At 41.6% G+C, this 14305-nt stretch overlaps 1 protein-coding gene across 2 annotated transcripts; it reads left to right on the top strand.

The window, feature by feature from the left end:
- The first annotated feature begins 2824 nt into the window (after positions 1 to 2824).
- LOC129827881 (equilibrative nucleobase transporter 1-like) lies at positions 2825 to 14068 on the top strand. Of its 2 annotated transcripts, none has more exons than XM_055889139.1 (13): positions 2825 to 2932; positions 3267 to 3543; positions 3717 to 3846; positions 5059 to 5105; positions 5275 to 5351; positions 5615 to 5707; positions 5810 to 5949; positions 6153 to 6271; positions 6435 to 6578; positions 7157 to 7264; positions 7794 to 7980; positions 8171 to 8294; positions 12224 to 14068. In XM_055889139.1, exons 2-13 carry the CDS (start codon positions 3357 to 3359, stop codon positions 12341 to 12343), a joined length of 1476 nt encoding a protein of 491 aa, XP_055745114.1. In that variant the 5' UTR covers positions 2825 to 2932; positions 3267 to 3356; the 3' UTR covers positions 12344 to 14068. The 2 variants fall into 2 exon arrangements, with proteins under 2 accessions (XP_055745114.1, XP_055745113.1); XM_055889138.1 differs by having other exon boundaries at positions 2846 to 2946.
- The last annotated feature ends 237 nt before the right edge of the window (positions 14069 to 14305 follow it).

Here is a 14305-nt window from a genome sequence, read left to right as displayed (position 1 = left end):
GCTGCTTTATTGGCATGAAAAACATTGTGTCAATATTGCCAAAGCAACAATGTATACAATATACATTGTAATACAATTATAAACAATGACAAATAATAAAATAGACACAACCAAATGTCATGCCATAGGTTATGGAGGAACGTCTTTGGTCTTGCCCTGCCTAAACGTTTCACCTCAAAAAGTTTAAACTGGATATCCAACGTCAAAGTTAAAACCAAAGGCGGTATTTCTAAAATATCTCTGGCCAAACACATTTTGAACATCCATCCACTCACATGTCAACAATCCCGCGAAAACAATGGAATGCCTGAGCGAGAATGTTCCACTAGCTAGCTAACATCTGAGACGTTAATTTACATCTTTTGGGGGGGTGAGTTGGGGAGGGGTAGCTAGGTAAATTAGACCTGTAGCTAGTGTAACAGTATAACTTTAGTACGTCCCCTCGCCCCGACACGGGCGCGAACCAGGGACCTTCTGCACACATCAACAACTGACACCCACGAAGCGTTGTTACCCATCACTCCACAAAAGCCGCGGCCCTTGCAGAGCAAGGGGCAACACTACATCTAGGTTTCAGAGCAAGTGACGTAACTGATTGAAACGCTACTAGCGCATACCCGCTAACTAGCTAGCCATTTCACATCCGTTACACTAGCTACCTAGGTCTATTTCCACAAATTATGTTTGACATGTTTAGGAATAGAAACAGTTGTGAACCTTTATGGAAAAAAATTGGATATCACTCATAATTGTCGTTATTTGCAGCGAGTCAACTTTACCCCCAGCTAACTAACGTTAGCTAAAAGTCCATAGCTAGCTAAATTACATAATGTGTGAAAAAGCTTGCCAAGTGGCAAGAAAGATGTATTGTGTCTGACTGGTGTCTAACCAGCATGCAACACGCAAATGTTAGTGTGAACTAACATTGGCTAGCTGTGTAGTTAATAATTAACGTTATCAATAATTTTTTGGTTTATTGAAATATGTTTCCAGCCTCATTAATGTTTGTCAGTCTTCGTCCTTTATGATCTTATCTGTCAAGCCACTCCAGTTGCATATTTAATTGTGCAAGCCACAGAAGTTTGTAATGTACCTCTCGGATAGGTTGAGGCCTATTCTTCTCCATTTTAACTTGAACAATAACAGACCAATGCTTGTAATATCAACAGACAACAACCTAGAAATGCCGCACAGCAAGAAAGAAGACACTGCTCCAAAACCTCCATAAAAAAGCCAGACTATGGTTCGCAACTGCACACGGGGACAAAGATTGTACTTTTTTAGAGAAATGTCCTCTGGTCTGATGAAACAAAAATTGAACTGTTTGGCCATAATGACCATCGTTATGTTTGGAGGAAAAAGGGGAGGCTTGCAAGCCTAAGAGCACCATCCCAACCGTGAAGCACGGGGGTGGTAACATCATATTGTGGGGGTGCTTTGCTGCAGGAGGGACTGGTGCACTTCACAAAATTGATGGCATCATGAAGCAGGAAAATTATGTGGATATATTGAAACATCTTAAGACATCAGTCAGGAAGTTAAAGCTTGGTCGCAAATGGATCTTCCAAATGGACAATGACCCCAAGCATACTTCCAAAGTTATGGCAAAATCGCTTAAGGACAACAAAGTCAAGGTATTGGAGTGGCCATCACAAAGCCCTGACCTCAATTCTATAGAACATTTGTGGTCAGAACTGAAAAAGTGTATGCGAGCAATGAGGCCTACAAACCTGACTCAGTTACACCAGCTCTGTCAGGAGGAATGGGCCAAAATTCACCCAACTTATCTTGGGAAGCTTGTGGAAGGCTACCCGAAACGTTTGACCCAAGTTAAACAATTTTAAGGCAATGCTACCAAATACTAATTGAGTGAATGTAAACTTCTGACTCACTGGGAATGTGACGAAAGAAATAAAAGCTGAAATAAATCATTCTCTCAGCTATTATTCTGACATTTCACATTCGTAAAATAAAGTGGTGATCCTAACTGACCTAAGACAGGGAATTCTTATTAGGATTAAATGTCAAGAATTGTGAAAAACTGAGTTTAAATGTAAGGTGTATGTAAACTTCCGACTTCAACTGTATATATATGTATACAGTACAAGTCAAAAGTTTGGACACACCTACTCATTCAAGGGTTTTTCTGTATTTTTACTATTTTCTACACATTGTATAATAATAGTGAAGACATCAAAACTATGAAATAACACATGGAATCATGTAGTAACCAAAAAAATATATTTTATATTTGAGATTCTTCAAATTAGCCACCCTTTGACTTGATGACAGCTTTGCACACTCTTGGCATTCTCCAAACCTTTGACTGGTACTGTATATATTTTTCAAGTCCCAATACATACCTGGCATTTATGCATAAGACAAATCCGATCACACATGAAAAGTCATGGATCGGATTATTATGTGAATGTGTGATTTCTCTGACTCGGTAGTATATGTTTCAAAACTGTTTCTTTATGCGAGTGCTAATGTGACGTAAAAAAAAGAAGTATCATACACTCTCTCCCTGTCTCTCTATCTCTCTCTGGGTGATGCCAGCCTTTGACGTGTGCGGTCACGGATTTGAGGAAGTTGCTCTGTGTTCTGGCAATGAGATCTTGTGATCCGAGGTGTAAAAACTTGATTATGATTTTATGAGATCTTGTGGTTGTTATTCATCGTTTATTTGCCCATTTGTAGTTGTCCAGCCCTTCCTCCTTTGACTTTACTGGTAGGGATTGAATGAGTGAGAGACAGAGAACATGGATGTCAAAGACTAGTGCCCTTGATACAGATATGGGAGAGGAGGGGTTGAACTGAAGGGAGGGGAGACTGGGTGGAAGGAAGGCTTATATAAAGTATGAAAAAGAGAGTTAAGACAAGAGAGAGAAGGAGTTGTTGACATGAGTGGCTGGGGGAATTGTTCTGAACCGTGAGTAATGTAGGGTGGGTTCATTTTTCCACATAAATGAAATAATGAATGTTGCAGTGGGGCAGTTGTCTCTTTTTTTATGTGTCTGGTTTCTTTGACAATGTTGGAATATTACTATGTTTGCATTCAATACGACTGCAGCAAAATGCAATGGCCAGGCGTCACAATGACACAGGAAAGCATTATTTAGGCTATATGCTATTCAAAAAGGGCATTCAAGAGAGTCATTGACATTTGAAAGCACTTTCAGAGGAGAGAGGATCATTTATTTTTTACCTTCAATTTAGTTTTTTTTCAGTACTGATTTTCTCTTTTTCTTGTTTTCTCTCTTCAGTGAAGTGACCACCATGGAAGCTTAAAAAGAGAAAGGGTGAAATTGCGGGCGCTGTGTGTTTGTGTGTGTGTGTGTGTGCGGGACGAGACCATGCTCGGGTGTGAGGGAGGGGCAGGGCTGCGGAGGTGGCTGACCCTGGTCACAGGGCTGCTGGAGTGCCTTTGTTTTGCTGGGGCCGTGTTCGGCTGGGCCTCCCTGGTGTTCGTCCTGAAGACAGAAGGCTACTTCAGCTACCTGTGTGTCAACATCCCCGGGGTCAATGGAATGCAATTCCTAGGTCAGTGACTGAGACGCCTCACCGTCCGGTTTGGAGCACATTCTCAAATGTAGCATTTTTGGGGAGAAATTCACAGTAGAGCGTACAATACAAATACATATCTCATGCACACACACACACCTGTCCATACTGACAGCTCTCTGACTGCCTGTGTGTGTGCACGTGTGTTTCAGACTGCAGTGGTCAGGATGAACAGTTCTCACTCATCTTCACCATCGCTTCCTTCATGCTCAACTTTCTACTGCTGCCCAATGGCTTCCTGTTCGACCGTTTCGGCACCATGGCAGCCAGGCTGCTGGGAATGTAAGTCTTTTTTTGTATAAACATATTATAAAGCCTCACTAAGCTGCACAGGGTTCATAACCTATATTCAACCATGATTGATAGTTAGATGTCAATTGTAGTAACGATAACAATCTGGCAAGAGACAACTGACAGAGAGAATGTAAAACAGTCAAATGCAGTGTTGTCACTAAAACACGGTACTGAATACAGCTACACGAGTCTTGTCTTATCTAACTTGAGGCTGTAACCTGACCTTTCACGCAAATCTTCCATTGATCTCAACCACTAATTTGCGCTCAGCCTTGAGTTGCCCGCAAGGATTTGGCCTTACGTGAAGACAGTATACTATAAAGTCTTGTTAAATGTTAACGAATCTGTTCAAAAGTTAATGAGGCTTTAGTTAGTGCCTAATCTCATGGAAGTTGAGATTTCTTTGCGTCTAGTCTGTGCTACCTAATGTGACTGATTTCATGGCTGTTGGACAGAGACCGTCAAAGAAAGACACAGATCTATGAAGCACCACATCAGCTGTTATTGCCTTAGCCATAACAGAGAGCCCTCTGTCTGTCTCTCTCTTTACCACTCTCTCCAACAGTTTCTCTCCGTCCCTGTCTATCGTTCTCCCTGGTTTTGGTATCTAAGTGACGGTATAAAGCATGTGTGTGTACTCTCCAGTGCTAAGTCACTCATTCTCTGGCTGTCACATCCTGTTATTTCCCTTGGAGGGGTTCCCATGTCTGTTCGCATTATGTGGAGTGAGCTCTGGGAAGAGCAAGGGAAAGGCACAGTGTGTGTGTGTGTTTGTGTTAGTGAAAGAGAGAGAGAGAGAGAGAGAGAGAGAGAGTAGGCAGAAGGACATGAGAGATATAGTGACTGAAAAGAGAGCCCAAGGGAAAGTGGTGGGGCGGGGGTGTGAGTTGTCTGGGCTTCTAGTTTCTTGTTTGAGTAGATCGGACTCGGTGCTTAGTTATCCAAGAGACGGTGCAAGGCAGAGCCAGGGGATGGTGTCTATGTGACAGCCAGAGAACGAGTGCCAGAGGTTAGGAATGGATGGAGAGTGGACGTGCCAAGCAGAGACAGAAAGAGGGAATGTGAAATAAATGGAGAAGTTGTGTAGTAACTAAGAATGAAGTTGGGCAGGGTGGTGTGTGTGTGGGTGTGAGTGTGGGTTCGAGCGCACACCTGGTTGAATTCACATGATGGTTGTGGTCACTTATTCTTATTCTCCAGATCACTGTACACCACTGGTGCCTTGTTCGTGGCCTTTTCAAGTTCAGGTAAAATCCTTGACTTTTCTATAGTGTAATACTATTTGAGAAAAACAGGTTTGATGGCACAGCTTACTCGAACACCATGGAGTTTGATACATTTTTTACAAGATCGTTACACTTTCATCAGCAATTCGCAAGATCTCAAGAGGGATGTCTGTTGTTTTTTCTCTCTCAGCTCTGTCCTCTCTCCTCTTCCCGGCGCTGTCCTTCATCGCTGTGGGAGGCCTCTTGTTACTGGTCACCAACATGCAGGTCCGTCCTCTCATATTTATGACCTCCTGAGTAAACACCAGTCATGTACACAGCAGTCCTCAGGGTTCTCTCAGTAAACAAAGAGGACCGTGACTGAGAACATACCCTTGATGTAACCATAGACAACCTTGCCTTGGGCCATACATTTGCTTCCGTTTGACCTGGGGGTTTGTCAGTCTGTGGTGTGTATTGATGAGAAACATGAGACACTCAGACAGATAGGCCCTGCGAGTTATGTTTCCCCTCTCTGTGACCCCCTGTAGATAGGCAACCTGTTTGGTTCCACTCGCTCCACCGTCATCACCCTTTACAATGGTGCCTTCGACTCCTCCTCCGCCCTCTTCCTTATCATCAAGGTAACATTGTTAAACACACCCGCCCACAGACTATCAGTTGGTAGCTGTCCATGAGTTAATTAAGGTGATGATGGGGATTCCATCCCCCGTGTCTCCCCCTAGCTGCTGTTTGAGGTTGGGATCTCTCTACGTGCCTCTTTCCTCTTCCTGGCTGCGTGTGGCGTCATCCACCTGGTCAGGACCTTCCTCCTGCTACCCAGAACACACATCCCCTACCTCCCCCCTGAAGGCTACACCTACGGGTAAGAACACATCCCCTACCCCCTCCACAGCACAGCGGCTGGACAGAAAATAGACCCAGGGAAAGAAGGGAATAAATGTCTGCTGAATATTTGTTGCTCTTAGAAGAAGGTCCAAAAAATACTAGAGACCCCCAGCACACCCCCTGGTCTTTCTGGCCTCCCTGTGTGATTCTAACCAGTGCTGCCGTTACTTCCTGTGACAGGATGAAGAGCTGTGGTCAGACCAACACCTTCAGCCCAGAGCAGGCAGCAGCCAACGGCAACATGCAGAGGGATGATGTCACGGAGGAAATGCCTTTTAACAAGGAGAGCACAGAGAATGGTGTGTAGATTTAGGTTACCTTGATATCAGCTCTGCTCGTTCCCTGGTCCCAAATATTCAGGATTAGTTGCCCGTACAGACCTTGTTCACTACAATTACATAATCTTACGTGAATTTGTAACTGATTTGACCTCTCTAACCCCCTACCTCCTCCTCTTCTCAGTGGCTACTTTCTGGGAGTGTTTCCTGTCCAAGTTTTTCATCTGGCACCTGGTGTGGCTTTCCGTCATGCAGCTGAGGCACTACCTGTTCATCGGCACCCTCAACCCCATGCTGCAAAGACTGACCCAGGGAGAACCCTCTCTGGGTACGCACACAATTGTCTATTGACAGGCATTATAGTTCAGTCTTAAACGTTTATAAATATCTTATTGATGTTTAATAAAGTTGACTTAAAGTGTTACCCTTTATTTTAAAGTTACTGTCCATTTTCTCCAGAAATCTATGAAATATGACTTATAATTAATTACAATAATTGTCATTATTTTCCTTCCAATTCTTTTTTTATTAAGTATGTTAAAAAGCAGCTTTTCTGGGTTGGAATGGTGTGGGCGTATAGCGGTCATTAAAAATATTCATGTGAGTAGACTGCTGAATGGCCAGCTCATCCTTTTCAGGTGGATGACATCATCCTCTATTAGGATATAGCAAGCATTTTTGAAACGGTCTGTTTGAGAAAATAGTTTGAGGTATTTTTTTTAAAGTGTTTTTTTCTCAAATTTATGTTTTGGCCACAAATATGAGTATAGGATGAGTCAACAACATTATTTGGGAATGAGTTTAATATTAACTTTAAAAAGGTAGATGTTCCCAGACATTTACTTTAAAGTGCTACCCTTCTCTCTTTTTAAGCACGTCCTTATTCCGCTCTGTTTATCCCTGCAGTGAGCACGTACACCAATGCGTTTGCTGTGACCCAGCTGTGTGGGGTGCTGTGTGCCCCCTGGAACGGCCTCATCATGGACCGACACAAGGGCAAGCCCAGGCCCCCCGGTACCAACCTCACCTATACACACTACTACAACCCGCCTACAACACACATGTGAAACCTCACACACTCACACTCCAAACCAAACACACTAAGACCGTTTTTAGACTCGTACCAGCGTCAGATTTGTATTTCTCCAGATTTTGTGTATGTTTTTATTACATTTTACTGCAGGAACATTTGGCTTGAAGAGCCTCTGACTTTGCATTACTGCTCGGAGGGAGGTAAGGGAAGTGGTAGTGTCGGAGGTGGCGTAGAAATGCCATGGAGAAGAGGGAATTGAATAGAGATTTGCGTCTTTGTGTGTGTGGGTACGTATGTTTGGTGTGTGTACATGTGTTTCTTGTGTGTGTACATACTGTATATGTTTGATGTATGTGTATTTGGTGTGTGTGTGTGTGTGTGTGTGTGTGTGTGTGTGTGTGTGTGTGTGTGTGTGTGTGTGTGTGTGTGTGTGTGTGTGTGTGTGTGTGTGTGTGTGTGTGTGTGTGTGTGTGTGTGTGTGTGTGTGTGTGTGTGTGTGTGTGTGTGTAGGAGTGAGTGAGAAGGAGGCAGACCTGCGTGCGTCGGTGCTCTCCCTGACCCTAACGGCGCTGCAGTGTGTCCTGTTCTCCATCTGTGCCTCCACCCCCTTCCTCCCACTCCAGTATCTCACCTTCATCCTGCAGGTCCTCAACCGATCCTTCCTCTATGGAGGCCATGCAGCCTTCATCACTATTGCGTGAGTCACACACACACACACACACACACACACACACCAGTTGTTCGCAATAACAAACATAATGGAACAGGATAAGGGGAGCACGGATAGACGCCAACACCTTCTTAGCGTCATGCTTTTGTACTGTAATAACAAATCAATTGAATGATCTCTCTTGCCTCCCTCTCTCTCTCTCTCTCTCTCTGTGTAGTTTTCCTCCCTGTCACTTTGGGAAGCTGTATGGTATGACCATGGCTCTGTCTTCAGTGGTTTCGCTGCTACAGTACCCCTGCTTCATCCTGGTCAAAGGAGCGCTGGGAGGAGACCCACTATACGTGAGTGGAGCTACTGTCGTTAGAATGACCAGATATACTACCTTTACCATTGGCAGTGTCGGGGAAGCTACTTTGACGATACGGTTTAACAAGTTACCGAATACTTCACACTGGAAGAGGTCAAGCTACTCTAAAGCTACCCTTAACCTGTTGAGGATAGAGGGCGCTATTTACACTTTGGGGGAAAATCGTGCCCAATTTAAACGGCCTCGTACTCTATTCTTGCTCGTACAATATGCATATTATTATGACTATTGGATAGAAAACACTTTCAAGTTTCTAAAACCGTTTGAATTATATCTGTGAGTAAAACAGAACTTATTTTGCAGCAAACTTCCTGTCAGAAAGGGAAAAATCTCAAATCGAGGCTCTGTTCCAGGCCCCCCCTATCGTTTTGCTTGAGATTTATGACTATACATGCACTCCATACGCCTTCCACTAGATGTCAATAGGCTGTGAGAGGTGAAATGGGGTCTCAATCTTTTTCTATGGGCAAAAGAGACAGCTTGGAATGACATGACCCCAGAATTTGTTTGTTCAGGAAGCGCATAAAGGTCACCAGTATTGGCTTCTGAAAAGCAATCGTTATAGACGTCTTATATCTCCGGCTTTGATTTTATTTGATAAATGTGAAAATATCATCGTAAAGAATGTTTTTTCAATATAGTTTTATTAGATTATTGAATTTTTTTCGGGAGTTTAGACGTGTTGTGTTCTTTGCGTTTGGTGACGAAGGAGAGCTTAGCGCCACTTGGCTAGTTTTGCTTGCTCATTTGAGAGGGAAAAATGCCATTCTAAAACCAAACAACGATTGTTCCCGACAAAGGACCCCTTGTACAACATTCTGATGGAAGCTCAACAAAAGTAGGACCCATTTATGATGCTATTTCATATATCTGTCGGAACATGTTTACTAATAGTTTGCGCCCAGATTTTGGGCACTCTCTCGCCATAACGTAAACTGCATGTCGTAATGAAGTTATTTTTAGAATTCTAACACGGCGATTGCATTAAGAACTAGTGTATCTATCATTTCCTATACAACATGTATTTTTTAGTAATGTTTATGAATAGTTATTTGGTCAGAATATGTGAGTGTCAGAAAAATATCCGGACGTTCTGGGAAAAAGATGCTACGTTAGCACAATGTATAACCACTGCTTTCAGCTCTAAATATGCACATTTTCGAACAAAACATAAGTGTATGTATAACCTGATGTTATAGGACTGTCATCTGATGAAGCTTATCAAGGTTAGTCAAAAATTATATATCTTTTGCTGGTTTGTTACGATCGCTAACTTTTGCTGCTGGTAAATGGCTTGTGTTTCTGGCTATTGTGGTAAGCTAATATAATGCTATATTGTGTTTTCGCTGTAAAACACTTAAGAAATCGGAAATATTGGCTGGATTCACAAGATGCTTGTCTTTCATTTGCTGTACACCATGTATTTTTCAGAAATGTTTTATGATGAGTATTTAGGTATTTCACGTTGGTGTCTGTAATTCCTCTGGCTGCTTCGGTGCTATTTGTGACGTAGCTGTGATGGTAGCTGCAATGTAAAACTGATTTATAGCTCAAATATGCACATTTTTCGAACAAAACATAGATTTATTGTGTAACATGTTATAAGACTGTCATCTGATGAAGTTGTTTCTTGGCTAGTTTGGTTGGTTCTTGGTTAGTTTGGTTGGTTTTGTGCATGCTACCTGTGCTGTGAAAAATGTCTGTGCTTTTTTGTATTTGGTGTTGAGCTAACATAAATATACGTGGTGTTTTCGCTGTAAAACATTTTAAAAATTGGACATGTTGACTGGATTCACAAGATGTTTATCTTTCATTTGCTGTATTGGACTTGTTAATGTGTGAAAGTTAAATATTTCTCAAAAATATTTGTTGAATTTCGCGCTCTGCCTTTTCAGTGGGAGGAGTTCCGCTAGCGGAACCCCGGGGCTAGATTAAGACAAATCTAGTTTACTTTACTGAAGTTACTTTGTGATAAATTATCATATCTAAATGTCATAGACTAGAAATAGCAAGAATAAATCACTCTGGAGTCAGATGTTAACAGAACGTGTAATTTAGCCCAGTGAACACAAAAACTGTTTCAAGTGAGAAGTAGGCAGGTCTGATGCCGAAAAAGAAAGGAAATTCCTACAGTGTTGAGGAGTAGTCATTTAATTACATTTTGCAGTAGCTTATTGGTAGTTGAACTAAATTCTAATCTAGGTAGTGTTTTCAGTAGCTTGGTGTTTGTTGAACTAAATTCTAATCTAGGTAGTGTTTTCAGTAGCTTGGTGGTAGTTGAACTAAATTCTAATCTAGGTCGTTTTCAGTAGTTCATTACTTGTTTGCCATGTAGTGATGTAGCTAACTACTTGAAATACACAGTACTTTTTTGGCTAAAATAAAATATGGGTGAAGTAGGCAAAAATTTCCTTTCTTTTTCGGCATCACACCTGCCTACTTCTCACTTAATACATAGTTTTTGTGTTTAAGAGACTAAATTACACATTCTGTTAACATCTGACTCCAGGGTGATTACACATTCTGTTAACATCTGACTCCAGGGTGATTACACGTTCTGTTAACATCTGACTCCAGGGCGATTACACGTTCTGTTAACATCTGACTCCAGGGTGATTACACGTTCTGTTAACATCTGACTCCAGGGTGATTACACGTTCTGTTAACATCTGACTCCAGGGCGATTACACGTTCTGTTAACATCTGACTCCAGGGAGATTACACGTTCTGTTAACATCTGACTCCAGGGCGATTACACGTTCTGTTAACATCTGACTCCAGGGAGATTACACGTACTGTTAACATCTGACTCCAGGGTGATTACACGTTCTGTTAACATCTGACTCCAGGGTGATTACACGTTCTGTTAACATCTGACTCCAGGGTGATTACACGTTCTGTTAACATCTGACTCCAGGGTGATTACACGTTCTATTAACATCTGACTCCAGAGCGATTACACGTTCTGTTAACATCTGACTCCAGGGTGATTACGCGTTCTGTTAACATCTGACTCCAGGGTGATTACACGTTCTGTTAACATCTGACTCCAGGGTGATTACACGTTCTGTTAACATCTGACTCCAGAGCGATTACACGTTCTGTTAACATCTGACTCCAGGGTGATTACGCGTTCTGTTAACATCTGACTCAAGGGTGATTACACGTTCTGTTAACATCTGACTCCAGGGTGATTACGCGTTCTGTTAACATCTGACTCCAGGGTGATTTGTTCTTTCAATTTGTAGTCTATGACATTTCAGATTTAGTCATAATTAGTAGTTTGGAAATTAGTGAAGTACTTTTTCAAAATAACTTTAAGTAAAGTTTATTTTTCTTAAGGGTAACTTTAGTGACTATGAACTTCTTCCAGTGTGAATTAATTAGTAGCTTCTGAAACTATATTTTCAGAGTAGCTTCCCCGACACTGGTTAGCAACACCGCTACATGGGGCGGCAGGTAGCCTAGTGGTTAGAGCATTGGACTTGTAACTGTAAAGGTTGCAAGATCGAATCCCCGAGCTGACAAGCTAAAAATCTGTTGTTCTGCCCCTGAATAAGGCAGTTAACCCACTAGGCCGTCATTGAGATAGGAATTTGTTCTTATTGCCTAGTTGTTTTGACTTGCCTAGTTAAATAAAGGTAAAATAAAAAAAATATATATAAAAAAACATGCCAAACAAGTAATTAACTACTGAAAACACTACCAAGATTTGAATTTATTTCAACGACCTCCAAGCTACTGTCATTAAATGACTAGTTAAACTATATGTAGTTCACTACTCTCCAACACTGGCCATTGGTAGAGCTTTTCAGCTCTAAAGTGGAGTTATTGCAGAGTGGATGATCCCATCTCCCTTACCCCACCTCCTCACTCTCTTTCTTCTCTCTCTTCCCTCTACAGGTGAACATAGCTCTGACGTTACTCAGCCTGCTGGCCTTCATCCATCCTGTCTGTGTCTTTCTGCATTGTCGTGGCCTGGCAGCCCGGAGGGGTAAACCCAAGGACTCACCTCCCTCTTAGACCAGCTCTAAAAATACTTTCAAACGGTCCTTTCAGCCCTCACTCCTCTGTTAAAACACCAGTTTGTATATACACACTCCCCTAAATATTTATTTGGAGAGTGAAGCTGAAACTTTTATTTGTTTCTATAATCCATTATTTTGGATTTTAGATCAAATGGTTTATACTGTATTAGGTGACAGCACAGAATGTCGCCTTTTATTCAAGGGTGTTTTCATACATACGGTGCCTTTGGAAAGTACTCAGACCCCTTGACTTTTTCGTCATTTTGTTACATTACAGCCTTATTCTAAAATGGATTAAATCAAATAAAATCCTCATTAATCTACACACAATACCCAATAATGACAAAGTGAAAACAGGTTTTTAGAATTTTTTGGCAAATTTACTACAAAAAAAACCAACATACCTTATTTACATAAGTATTCAGCCCCTTTGCGATGAGACTCGAAATTGAGCTCAGGTGCATCCTGTTTCCATTGATCATCCTTGAGATGTTTCTACAACTTGATTGGAGTCCACCTGTGGTAAATTCAATTGATTGGACATGATTTGGAAATGCACACACCTGTCTATATAAGGTCCCACAGTTGACAGTGCAAAAACCAAGCCATAAGGACAAAGGAATTGTCCGTAGAGCTCCGAGACAGGATTGTGTCGAGGCACAGATCTGGGGAAGGGTACCAAAAAAATGTCTGCAGAATTGAAGGTCCCCAAGAACACAGTAGCCTCCATCATTCTTAAATGGAAGATATTTGGAACCACCAAGACTCTTCTAAGAGCTGGCCGCCCGGCCAAACTGAGCAATCGGGGGAGAAGGGCCTTGGACAGGGAGGTGACCAAGAACCTGATGGCCACTCTAACAGAGCTCTAGAGTTCCTCAGTGGAGATGCGAGAACCTTCCAGAAGGACAACCATCTCTGCAGCACTCCACCAATCAGGCCTTTATGGTAGAGTGGCCAGATGGAAGCCACTCCTCAGTAAAAGGCACATGACAGCCCGCTTATTTCAGTTTTTAATTTTTATTAAATTAGCAAAAGAAATAAAATTAACATTTGCTTTGTCATTGTGGAGTATTGTGTGTAGATTGATGAGGGGGAAAAAAACGATTTAATACATTTTAGAATAAGGCTGTAACGTAAAAAAAATTGTAAAAAGTCAAGGGGTCTGAATACTTTCCGAAGGTTTAGAAATGAATGCACTTTATGTATATAGACCCCCCCCCACCATTTTAAAGTGTTATAAGTAGAACACCTACTTTAGCACACCTACTCATTCAAGGGTTTTTCTTCATTTTTACTATTTTCTACATTGTAGAATAATAGTGAAGACATCAAAACTTTGAAATAACACATATGGATTCATGAAGTTACCATAAAAGCTTGAAACAAGTCAAAATATATTTTATATTTGAGATTCTTCAAAGTATCCACCCTTTGCCTTGATGACAGTTTTGCACACTCAAATTGTATGACCAATTTATGCAGAAATCCAGGTAATTCCAAAGGGTTCACATACTTTTTCTTGCCACTGTATATATATATTCTTATACCACTCCTTTACTTAGATTTGTGTGTATTAGGTATTTGTTGTGGAATTGTTAGATTACTTGTTAGATATTGCTGCAGTCAGAACTAGAAGCACGAGCATTTCGCTACACTTGCAAAAACATCTGCTAACCATGCGTATGTGACCAATAAAATATGATTTGATTTGCCTCTTAAAGCAGTATTAACTAACCGTGCACTGTGACACTGCTGCCCAAACCCCTACACTCATGTTTTACATTGTAGGATCCAGGCAGTCAAGGAAAACATATCTAGTGTTTATTACGCCGTTTAGAATAATGATTAATGCCCCTCCAACCTTGATAACACCTTTGAGCAATGGGGAGAGTTGGGGATAATTACCATAGGGGATTTATACACTGCTCAAAAAAATTAAGGGAACACTTAAATAACA

This window comes from Salvelinus fontinalis, chromosome 29 (assembly GCF_029448725.1).
Source record: "Salvelinus fontinalis isolate EN_2023a chromosome 29, ASM2944872v1, whole genome shotgun sequence".
NCBI classification, from domain to species: Eukaryota; Metazoa; Chordata; class Actinopteri; order Salmoniformes; family Salmonidae; genus Salvelinus; species Salvelinus fontinalis.
Note: the sequence above shows the minus strand (reverse complement) of the source record. Positions and strands in the feature narration are given on the sequence as shown.

Bases quoted from the DNA above. Each gene is read 5' to 3' on its own strand.
- LOC129827881 (XM_055889139.1), top strand. From the start codon at position 3,357: ATGCTCGGGTGTGAGGGAGGGGCAGGGCTGCGGAGGTGGCTGACCCTG. The intron at 3,544-3,716 runs GTCAGTGACTGA...CGTGTGTTTCAG, and splicing joins CAATGGAATGCAATTCCTAG to ACTGCAGTGGTCAGGATGAA. The intron at 8,295-12,223 runs GTGAGTGGAGCT...TTCCCTCTACAG, and splicing joins TGGGAGGAGACCCACTATAC to GTGAACATAGCTCTGACGTT.